Source organism: Cucurbita maxima, unplaced genomic scaffold (assembly GCF_002738345.1).
Source record: "Cucurbita maxima cultivar Rimu unplaced genomic scaffold, Cmax_1.0 Cma_Scf00008, whole genome shotgun sequence".
Classification (NCBI taxonomy): domain Eukaryota; kingdom Viridiplantae; phylum Streptophyta; class Magnoliopsida; order Cucurbitales; family Cucurbitaceae; genus Cucurbita; species Cucurbita maxima.
In genome coordinates, this window is record NW_019272024.1 from 2,409,887 (window position 1) to 2,420,793 (window position 10,907).

A 10,907-nucleotide genomic window follows, 5' to 3' on the forward strand; every position below is an offset into this window, starting at 1 on the left:
TTTTTTTTTTTTTTTTTTTTTTTTTTTTTTTTTTGGTTTATCTCCTTTGGTAAGGATGAGAGCAGGAATTGTTTGACAATATTTATCATCTTCTTTCCATTTCTTACAAAAAAAATTAATTCAGAATAACTGACAAATTTTAGTTTCTACGTGGAAACAGAGATAAGTAATAAATAAGTCATGCATATGAGAGACTCAACGCAAGTTTACCTCAAAATTGTTAAAATGAAGTCAGTGCAGCAGTCCCTTTCATGAACTTCATCCTACAAACGTAGAAGTAAGATTAATATAAGGCCAAAAAGACATGTATTCACAATGCAAAGATGGAGAAACGTGTAATATTGCAACATTAACTAGTATAGAGACAATACTATAGGAAGTTGATTTTTATTTATTTTCATTTTTTTGCAACGCTGAGGAATAAAAAGTCTCTTTTGGATAGGAAATCGAAACAGGTTGAACAGGCATGGAGAATAGTTAGATCTAACGTCTCCCTTTTAAGCTTTTACTACTGAACTTTTTAGAGTGTATTTTGTTCTATTTGTAACCAAATATTGGGCCACGTTCATGTGATTTTTCAGAAGCACTTTCATGTAAATTTTTGTATATATCTTTTGATGGCCCCTTGAAATGGACTGGGTCTGTTCTCAAATGGCTTAGGAATTTCATGAAAAAGAAATGTTTTGTAAGGAAAGCTACAGAAGCAACTATGCTATGGACTAAAACGGTTGGCTCAAAGGGGTTTCACTCATAGATCCTTCTTTTGTGTGATGTCTATACCTTTTATGCCTCAAACCATCTTTGTTTTCACCTCCATCAGGAATTAAAATTCTTAGGCAGGTTAGTTTCTTGTCGGGGCGGTTTTACATGAGAGAGTTAACACTTTATACCATGTTAAAACACTCTCCCCCTATTTTGTTTCATTGGTGCATTCTTTCTAGACGTTTGTCCGAGGATTTGGATTATTAGTTGTAGCACTATTAGTTTGTTTGTAGACGTTTGTTTGAACGTCTCCAACCAACTATGCCAAAGAGATTGAAGAGGAGCTTTCGAGCTCACCTTTTCAATAGAAGCCAATATTTATGTGGCACGCTAGTTTTTTTTTTTTTGGCTATTTTGTGGGGAGCTTAGCTCGATAGAAACAATGGAATTTTAAAGAAGTAAAAAGATTGGGAGATGGGGTTTAGGAGGTGGTGAGATTCAAGGCCTCCATGTGAGCTTCCATCTAGGTCTTTTGGTAATCATGATCTTAGTTCGATTCGGTTGGCTGGGAGTCTCTTTCTTTAGTTTTCTGGTCTCCATTTTTCTAAGGCTTGTTTTTTGCATGCCCATCTATATTCTTTTAACAAAAGCTTGGTTTCTTACCGAAAAAAATGGTTGGCTCATCAGAGATGGTTGGAATTTTAAAAACCAAGAACAAAATTTGATCGTGGGACAAGACTCGAGAGATAGAAGAACACTGGACCTTCAGTGATTGAGGATGGTGTGGTTCAGACACTTGAAACATCAGGCTCCTCTTTTTTATTTACGTATTTCAGACTGACAAATACAGTTGCTAAATAAATCTGGTTTGATAAAAAAGGTACACAAGAAGATCAAATTTACTTATCGAAGCCTAAACACCCCTAATAGACTAATGAGTTGGAAGCCTTGCTTCTCCCTGTCTCCCTCAAGTTTGCTGCTTGTGTTGCAAGAATGAGAAGACTCAGAGCAGCCCCTTTATCCATTGTGACTTTGTGGCAAAGAGGAGGTCTTTTATTTTGCAGAAATTTGGCATCCCTTGATACCAACTAATGACATTACAGATTAACTCCCTGAAATCCTTTCAGGTAGTTGCCTTTTGGATAAATTTAGGGCATGTATAGTCGGAATTTTTTTCAAGGTTGATTTCAATAGGGAAAAAAAAAAGAACCAAAGTTTTCAAGACAGCTGAAACAAAGAAGATTTTTTTTTTTTTTTTTTTTTTTTTTTGGCAACTTTCTAAAGCATACGAAAGCAAGAAATAGAATATATACCACAATAATATGAGTTAAGTTAGATAGAACTTTTTTCCTCCTCCTTTCTGAAGCTTCCAACCCTTCTGGAATCAGCACCCTTAAAAGACTACGAGATGTGCAGAGTATGACTGACGAGTGCCTGCCACCATGCCTATCCAGCCATGTCTTCCATTACAAAAGAAGGGGGGAAAACATCAGCTAATATAATGTTTATGAAAGCAAAATTAACTAAAGGTTATATACATCTCCATAAGAAATAATTCCCATCGTACAAATTCTCGAAATAAGCTATAAAATAAGAAACTTTCACAATTCCAATCCAGCTGAACTCCAAACAACAGGTACATACACGCATGCAGATCATACAAGCACCAAGAACAAAGCGATTAAATTGATGAAGTCCAATTCTATTTTCATCATAAACATCAGTTACTTCAAGATCATGACCAAAACAGATCCCCTCATTGAAACTCTAAAGGATAATAAAGATCTATACAAGAAAGCTAATTAGATATCATTTTGCATAAACTACCGGCAGAAGAATACCTTATATCCAATATCACTTCCAACATTTTCTCCTCTTTCATAGGAGATTCGCTCAGCAACTAAAACAAGGCAACAAATTCAAAGAAAATGGAAGTAAAATGACTAATAATAGTAAACTAAGTAAACACCATAATTTTAAAAAGAAAAGGATAGGCCAGAAAGGTAATAAATAGAACAAACCTGACATAGCGGATATTTGTCGAGGATGGGTACAGACTATCTTACATGCTTCTCCCTTACCCCACATATAATCCAAAAGAAACTGAGGGACCTATAACATATTTTACCAAAATAATTATATAGAATGCAACGATTTTTTTAAATTTATTTAACTTTCATATATATGTAAGTACATGTAAATGAAATTGAAGGTAAAAAAAAAGATCTCTTAAGGAAGTAGTGTAAATCAGAACATGAAAAATCATCAAGCTGGTGTCATTCCATGAAAGAAAAACGACCTAGTGATGATTGTCATATTTTTCCTCTCACTATCCACATTCAAAATGCAAAGCAAAATCAGCAGGGTATATACGTGCCAGCTGCTACTTTGTGGAGGACCAAGTAATACTATAGAACACATGGATACTCAGATATGGTAACCCTAGCCAGTTGAATCTAAGAACCTTCATAAACGATTTGGATATGCAAACCCCTAGTTCGCAAATGCTAAAACCCCAAATCAAGTTGTGAATATTCTTATTCGAACAAATTCATTGCAGCCAAAACAAAGCATTAGGCAAGCAAGAAATAATGAATTCAAAGGGGAAATAAATAAGTAGAAAAATTAGGAATCATAAAGAGAGAATGAATAACCTGTGTTGTCTTTCCACACCCAGTCTCACCAGTTATGATAACGACCTGCTTAAAGCCAATGATTAAACAGTTATTTGGATAGAAATTGATGCATCAATTAAGATGAGGAAGTCAGAGACCAACCAACACTACCTCCGAAAAACTATGTAAAACATGCATAAAAATAATGAAGTCTTTTAGGTGGTTGAAAGATGATATGTAAATTTGAATACCAGGCAGAAGAAACGGAAGCAACCTGGTGAGATTTAACTGCTGAAGTAATGACATCTTGAAAGGATGCAATTGGAAGCTTAGATCTCTCTTCTGTGATCTACAAAACAAAATATACCAATAGTTCACTTTCAGTTACCTTGGTGATAAGATGATAAGCTTATAAACTTCAGGCGTATTTCCTATTCGATACAAACTAAGAGAAAGAGATATGAAGGTACAGCATAAAACCAGAAACTTCATCGTTTTTGTTCATGTACTCAAAGAAACCTTTTTCAGATTAGCGACACTCTTCACTCTATCAGTATAGGATTCCCATTTCTTCATTATCTCTTCCTTGCTCATAGACGGCCTAAACAAAATGTCATCTTTCTTTCGCCTTTGTTTATCCGCCTTTTTTTTGTGTTCCCCAGTCGTTGCCTCGCCCGATTCTTCATCAACAGGAGGATACGTACTAAATAAATCGTCGAAAACATTTTTGGACTTTTCAGAAAATTTCATGGTGTCAATTTGCGGTTTGGATTTATATACAGAAATACGTAGTTGGTCTCCATGCCTACAAAAAGCGTTGAGCAAATGAGAAACTGAAAGCAAAACATTCCAGGGGCCAAATAAATTCTAGAGGAACAGAAAAACCTTCATTCCAAGAATATGGAAGTTACCAATACATGAGACTAGATGCCGCTCAAACATGGGAAAATTTTCCTTTCAAAAACATGAAGGTACCTACATGGCTATATATGACTAGATGCCTTCTTAACTCAGGGGAGACATTGCTAATTGAAACTTACCCAGAACTCTTTGATATCATATGCATTTCCTGGCAGATTCGATGAACAAGATAATGTCCACGCTTCAAATCATCAGCGTTGAAAGTGAAAACTGCATGAAACATCCAAATACTTGCTAATTAAACAACAGATAATGGCAGACTCATTGAACAACTTCTTTTTTTTTCCTGTGATTTCAGTAGAAGGGTTTGAGAGCATTTTGGTAGTTTGTTTACTTTGAGTTGGTGCAGACAAAGCCAATGTGCATTAATATGTCGAAGAAGCAATCACCGAGCAGCCAAATATCACAAGACCCATTAAAACCCAGAAACTATTTCTCAATTTCATTGGAATGTGACAGAAAAACAACTGAAAAAATCCATTTTCTTTTCCAATTTACCTTCGTCGTTTGACGATGAAAATCGTCTGAGTGCCTTTTCTATTGCACTGCCGACATTTTCAACTGCCGTGAACTTCGGCTTTTGCCCTCCGTTCTTTGGCTTCTTCTTCACCATTACTTTTCAACCTGTAGCTTCTTCCTTCCTCCAACTGGTTTCAGTAGCTTTTTTCCTTCAAGAAAACTAAAAAAGAACAAGAGACGGCAGTGCTCTAAAGCCCTAACGTATTTGGCGCCTGATTTTCCTTCGGCTGTCATTAACGTAAAACTTCTTCTTTCCTCTTGATCTCTCTGCATCTGTAATGGGCCATTGTTGAACTGATGCACTGTACCGGGCTGCAGGCCCAAACGTTTCGGGACTCCTCACATCTCGGAAGTGAATAATAAAATGATGTAAATGTTCATTTTCGTCTTTAAATCTTTTTAAATTTTAATATTTTTACCTTTTAATGGGTTGAAATTTTTGCTAGTTTTGCTATTAAAAAAAAATTAGTGTTGAAATTTTCTTAATCAAATTTTTTTTCATTGGTATATTTAATTATTTTAATACATCACCGTAAAATATTGAATGATCGACTTTCGACCACTCATCTAAGCACGTATTCTTTTTAAGATTTTATTTAGTGCGACTATTATAAAGAAATGTATACCTAATAGTCGTATGTAACAACTATCGATCACTTTAAGCTTATCCAAAACATGTTTAGGTAGTTTCTCGGTCTTCTCTCATCCAAATGTGGCGCCAATTCATTCACGTCCTCTTCTACTTGTGTGAGATCCCACATTGGTTCGAGAGGGGAATGAACCATTCCTTACAAGGGTGTGTAGAAACTTCTCCCTACTATAATCGTTTTAAAACTTTGAGGGGAAGCTCATAAGGAAAAATCTAAAAAGAATAATATTCGCTATCGATGGACTTGGGTCGTTACAATGGTATAGAGACAGACACTAGCCGATGTGTCGGTGAGGACGCTGAGTCCCAAAGGGAGGTGGATTGTGAGATTTTACATCAATTAGAGAGAAGAATGGATGATGGACACTGAGTCCTAATGATAAGAAAAGGAACCACTACAAGGGGAGTAAGATTTGGATTACCTTGTTGATCGAATATCTCAAGGTAAGAACATTGTTTGAGATTCGAATCACTCCACAAGCAAGATTGATCATGTCGAGCTTGAATGATTCTACATGCAACCTAAACTACATAGAATTGCAAAGAAACTTAGTCATTGGCTAAAGAAGAGCACAAATGCTTCTTTTTACTATATTTTTCAAGTCCCTTACACATACAACATACATGGCTTTATATAGCCTCAAAATGAAACTACGGAAGTCATTCCAAGAGTGGTAACATTCATACTTAATGACCATAATTGACCATTATGTAATTGTAACGAGTAAATAAAGTCTTAAAATACATAAATGAAATACAATAACTCTAAATTGTAACTCACCCAAAATTTATAACAATCAAACTTCATTCTTCTTCAATGTGGCATGAATTGAAACATCTTTTGATAATTTTGACAACCTTTTCTTCACATCTTCATTGAAGTATATTGTATGATTGATGTCTTTTAGTTCATATCACCTAAAGGAAGGTGGATTGTGAGATCTCACATAAATTAGAGAAAAGAATGGATGATGGACGCTGAGTCCTAAAGAGAGGTGGATTGTGAGATCTCACATTGATTAGAAAGAATAATAGACGATGGACGCTGAGCTCCAAAGGGGGAAGAATTGTGAGATCCCACATCGATTGAAGAGGGGACCGAGTGATATCGAGGGCGTTGGAGCTCGAAGGAGGTGGATTGTGAAGTCTCACATCGGTGGAAGAGGGGAATGACATTTTTTTATAATGATGTGGAAACCTCTACCTAACGCGTAGAAGTCCATAAGGAAAAGTTTAAAGAGGACAATACCTACTAACGGTGGATTTTGGCAATCCCTTTCATTGGCTAAGGTAGTGTTCTCCAAAATATACAACAAACGCCTCTCTCTCGCTCTTACACACAGTACTAATCAACATTGTTAAGCAACACTGAAAGAAGCGGCAGCACCCTCCACAAACTTCCTTGCTCCTTTAAACCACCTCTTGTCTCCCGCTTGTGCCTTGCAGATGTAAAGCTTTCCATCCTTCACAGTCGCTGTGATCAGCTGGTGCTTCCCACCCTCATCTCCATCTGCAGTTCTTGTCAACACTGACAAGAAGTAGTATGGTTGTCCTCCAACTTCCGACACCGAGCTCTCCAATACGTTCGCTGTTGCCACTGCGTCCGGGTCGAACCCACCCTGATCAATATCAAGATTTTAATGAGGAAAATCGGATCGTTCATGTAAGATGTTACTCGAACAACCCACAAAAGAATGGCTATTGAAGTCGAGCCTCAAATGAAAATTATAGGTCTTATTTGATAACGATTTCGTTTTCAGTTTTTATGAGACAGAACAGAATGGGTTGAGGATTGTGTCGGAAAACAGAACAGAACATGTTCCTGTTTATGTTTGTATTGGTTGTAATGAGAATGAATCATTTTTTCAACTCTATTATGGGAACTTACCTCAGAGGCAGTCTTTCCAAAGTAGGCTTGTTTCCCCAGCAAAAAGTCAACCTGCGAAGGCCAAATTGAAGCATGTCAATTGAATCTTCTTTTCTAGTTTCAACCAAATCTGACATGAAGTTAACATTAACATACTCCGACAGCTGTATAACGTTTTCAAACGCGATTTTCAAAGTGATTTCAAACGTAATAAAGATATTTCAACAATTTCAAAATCACTTCTCAAACATACGCTAACATGTAATCGGCTTGAAGCGTAACAACTCAAGCCATTGCTGGTAGATATTGTCTGCTTTGACCCATTACATATCACCGTTTGCCTCACGGTTCTAAAACACATCTACTAGGGAGAGGTTTCCACACCCTTATAAGAAATGTTTTGTTCTCCTCTCCAACCAACATGAGATCTCACAATCTACCCCTTAGGAGCCCATTGTCCTCGTTGGCACACTGCCCTGTGTCTAACTATGATACCATTTGTAATAGTCTAAGCCCACCGCTAGTAGATATTGTCCACTTTGGCCCGTAGACGCGTATTAAAATCATGAGGCAGACCACAAGACGATACATAACGAGCAAAATCAGACAATATCTGTTAGCGGTGGGTTTGACCGGTTACAAATGATATCAAAGTTTGGTCAGAATAGGGTTAGACCCTCTCCATAACAGACGTGTTTTAAAACTGTGAAACTAACGACGATAAGTAACGAACCAAAGCGGACAAGAGAGTTGAGAGACCCGGGAGGGAGATTGTTACCTGGGCAAGGAATTCTTCTGGGGAGCCATAATCTTTGATGGATTTCTTGTCGGTTGGGTTGATAATTACGCTAAGATTGCTGTTGGAATCAAAGTTGTCTTCATATCTAAGAACTTGGCCTGGGAATTCCCTTTCTTTGCTTGGATTCCACTTGGAAGGAATTGAAAGCTTGAATCCATCTCCATTGTATGGCAAGTAATCTGTGTTGCTCTTTGGCTTTCCAAACACATTGGCTGCAATTTTAATATCAATCAAAAACCACGCTTCCATTACAAACAGACTATACTATAAAGCAGCCTATATAGATACTAAACAATCAAACGCTTACAAAACAATGTTGCTACTAGCGTTCCGGAATGGTACGAGGCCTTTCGGGAAGTCCAAAGCAAAGCGATAAGAGCTTATGCTCAAAGTGGACAATATCATGCCATTGTGAAGAGTCGTCATTTCTGACATGGTATCAAAGTCGTGCCCTTAACTTAGACATGTCAATAGAATCCTTTATGTCAAACAAATAAATTGTGAGCCTCGAAGGTATAGTCAAAAGTGACTCACGTGTCGAACAAAACGTGTACTTTATTCGAGGGCTCCAGAGAAAGGAGTCGAAACTTGATTAAGAGGAGGCTGTTTGAAGGCTCCATAAGCCTTAGGAGAGACACTATGATGTACTTTGTTCAAAGTCACAAGAGCTTATGCTCAAAGTGAACAATATCATACCATTGTGGAGAGTCGTAATTTCTAACATGGTATCAGAGCCCTACCCTTAACTTAGTCATGTCAATAAAATTCTCAAATGTCAAACAAAGAAATTGTGAGTCTCGAAGGTATAGTCAAAAGTGACTCACGTGTCGAATAAAGGGTATATTTTGTTCTAGGACTCCAGAGAAAGAAGTCGAGCCTCGATTAAAGGGAGGCTGTTTGAGGGCTCCATAGGTTTCAGGAGAGACTCTATGATGTACTTTGTTCAAAGTCACGAGAGTTTATGCTCAAAGTGGACAATATCATTCCATTGTGGAGAGTCGTGATTTCTAACATGGTATCAGAGTCATACCCTTGACTTAGCCATGTCAATAGAATCCTCAAATGTCGAGCAAAGAAGTTGTGAGTCTTGAAGGTGTAGTCAAAAGTGACTCAAGTATCGAACAAATGGTGTATTTTGTTCGAGGACTCCAGAGAAAGGAGTCGAGCCTCAATTCAGAGAAGGGAGGCTATTAAAGAGCTCTATAGGCCTCAGGAAAGGCTCTATGGTAGAGGAGGATTGTTGGGAGGGAAATCCAAAATTGACTAATTTAGGGGATGATCATAGGAGAGTCTGTGATTCCTAACATAAACTAGTTAACGAATGAGATCTCAAGATAAGAATTGCACTAAAATTCAGCTAAAACAGAGCAAACAAAGCTGACAAATTACTGAAATGAATTCCAGAAGATGATTATTCAAATTCCCAAGTGGATGAATCCAATTACCAGCTTCTCCATAAGCAGCATCAGCCGGAGAAACCTTGGAGGCAAGAGCAGCGGCGCCAATGAGGACAGTGAGAGCCAATCGGCGAGAGACAACGCCGCCGTCCTCCTCCAGAACGGGCTGCTGCTTCTGGGCACGGCAGACAAGCAGCTGCGCAGGCTTGAGCGGAGCCACCTGGCGTGGGGAGGACGACGATCTTGCGGAGGAGGCGGTGAGGGCGTGGTGGTGGAGGAAACAGGAGGTGGAAGCCATTGTTGGAGGCTGTAAGTGAATGAGAAGGGGGATTTGGAAGTGGGTATAGAATAATGTGTGGAGTTCGTGAGATTTTTGTTGCTGTTTATGTGAGTTTTGGGTTTGTGTGGAGGAAAATGGTCGGCGTTTGGATTGCGGGGAAGAAGAAGAAGAGGAAGGGATGAGATTATTGATTTTTGGATAAGGATTTAGAGGTTATGATTGGTGCCAACTGTACATTTCTGCTGCACAGTCAGCAATATTTGAGAATCTCCTCTCACTCCACTCAACTCATTTTTGGAAGATCTTTGTACACATGTCATGCTCTTATTGGTGGATCTTTTTTATTTGATATTTTAATCCATTTCCCGTTAATTTATTATTGATTTTTTTATATAAAAATATATAGACATTCTATTTAAAAATATTTAAAATATATTGGATATATTTGTTGCATAAAAATTATTATTATTTGACTAATCTCGTTACATATTTCATCAAGTCACACGTCAAGATGAGGCCCAATTTTAACATAAAATCGATCAATTATATGAAAATTAATTGTTAACTTAATTTTCTTTGAATCGTATGAACGCGCCATTGAGTACTAAATGTTGTTTTTCGACAATCAGCAAGGATAATCGACGTGTTTGTCAAATAGTCAAACAAAAAAGTTTATGGTCATATGGTCTGTTGCCCTGTGTTGAGGACCCATCATCGGTGTTCTTGCTTCTCGCCTCTTTCACCCCTTGAGCCTCGGGATGAAATAGAGGCCAAAATGTGGCAGCTGGCCTTATCGAGTTGACCCAGACTCACAATATTAGCCTTGAGCTGGTGCTTGCCTCGCTTGCCGACAAATAGGATGGTTCCGTGCCCTTCAATCTCGACGATGGAGCCGTCGCCAATTATCTCCGTGGATTTGAGATCGGAATTAGGTACGTCAGGTAGGACTGATGCAGTCACCATGAAAGAGCCTACTCGGGATGGATCCCACGATGTGTGTATTTTCGCTCTTTGCATTTTCTTCCACTCAAACTTGAGACCTGTGTGTTGTTAGATCGACTCCTAACCACTTGAGCTATTCAATTTTACTATGGATAAGATTGGCTCTTCCGAAATGATATATCACCGATGGCTTCAACCCGACTTTGATACCACTTG

At 38.0% G+C, this 10,907-nt stretch overlaps 2 protein-coding genes across 5 annotated transcripts in view; both read right to left on the minus strand.

Moving 5' to 3' along the window:
• LOC111482572 (DExH-box ATP-dependent RNA helicase DExH6-like) overlaps positions 1–4,983 on the minus strand; it is an 11,087-nt gene extending 6,104 nt beyond the window's left edge. For 2 of the 4 annotated variants that reach the window (XM_023128395.1, XM_023128394.1), the window contains exons 1-9: positions 4,737–4,983; positions 4,358–4,448; positions 3,837–4,122; positions 3,592–3,666; positions 3,357–3,401; positions 2,724–2,814; positions 2,544–2,602; positions 2,016–2,162; positions 211–263 (exon numbers count right to left, since the gene is read on the minus strand). In XM_023128395.1, coding sequence (XP_022984163.1) covers positions 211–263; positions 2,016–2,162; positions 2,544–2,602; positions 2,724–2,814; positions 3,357–3,401; positions 3,592–3,666; positions 3,837–4,122; positions 4,358–4,448; positions 4,737–4,851 — 962 coding nt within the window. In that variant the 5' untranslated portion in view covers positions 4,852–4,983. Of the gene's footprint in view, positions 1–210; positions 264–2,015; positions 2,163–2,543; positions 2,603–2,723; positions 2,815–3,356; positions 3,402–3,591; positions 3,667–3,787; positions 4,123–4,357; positions 4,449–4,736 lie in introns of those variants that run through there. The other 2 variants (XM_023128396.1, XM_023128397.1) reach the window with 2 other exon arrangements.
• Positions 4,984–6,652: 1,669 nt separating this feature from the next.
• On the minus strand, positions 6,653–9,898 carry LOC111482574 (oxygen-evolving enhancer protein 2, chloroplastic). Its single transcript, XM_023128400.1, has 4 exons — positions 9,518–9,898; positions 8,052–8,284; positions 7,295–7,345; positions 6,653–7,025 (listed from the first exon to the last, which is right to left on the minus strand). Exons 1-4 carry the CDS (start codon positions 9,765–9,767, stop codon positions 6,765–6,767), a joined length of 795 nt encoding a protein of 264 aa, XP_022984168.1. The 5' UTR covers positions 9,768–9,898; the 3' UTR covers positions 6,653–6,764.
• Between the last annotated feature and the right edge of the window lie 1,009 nt (positions 9,899–10,907).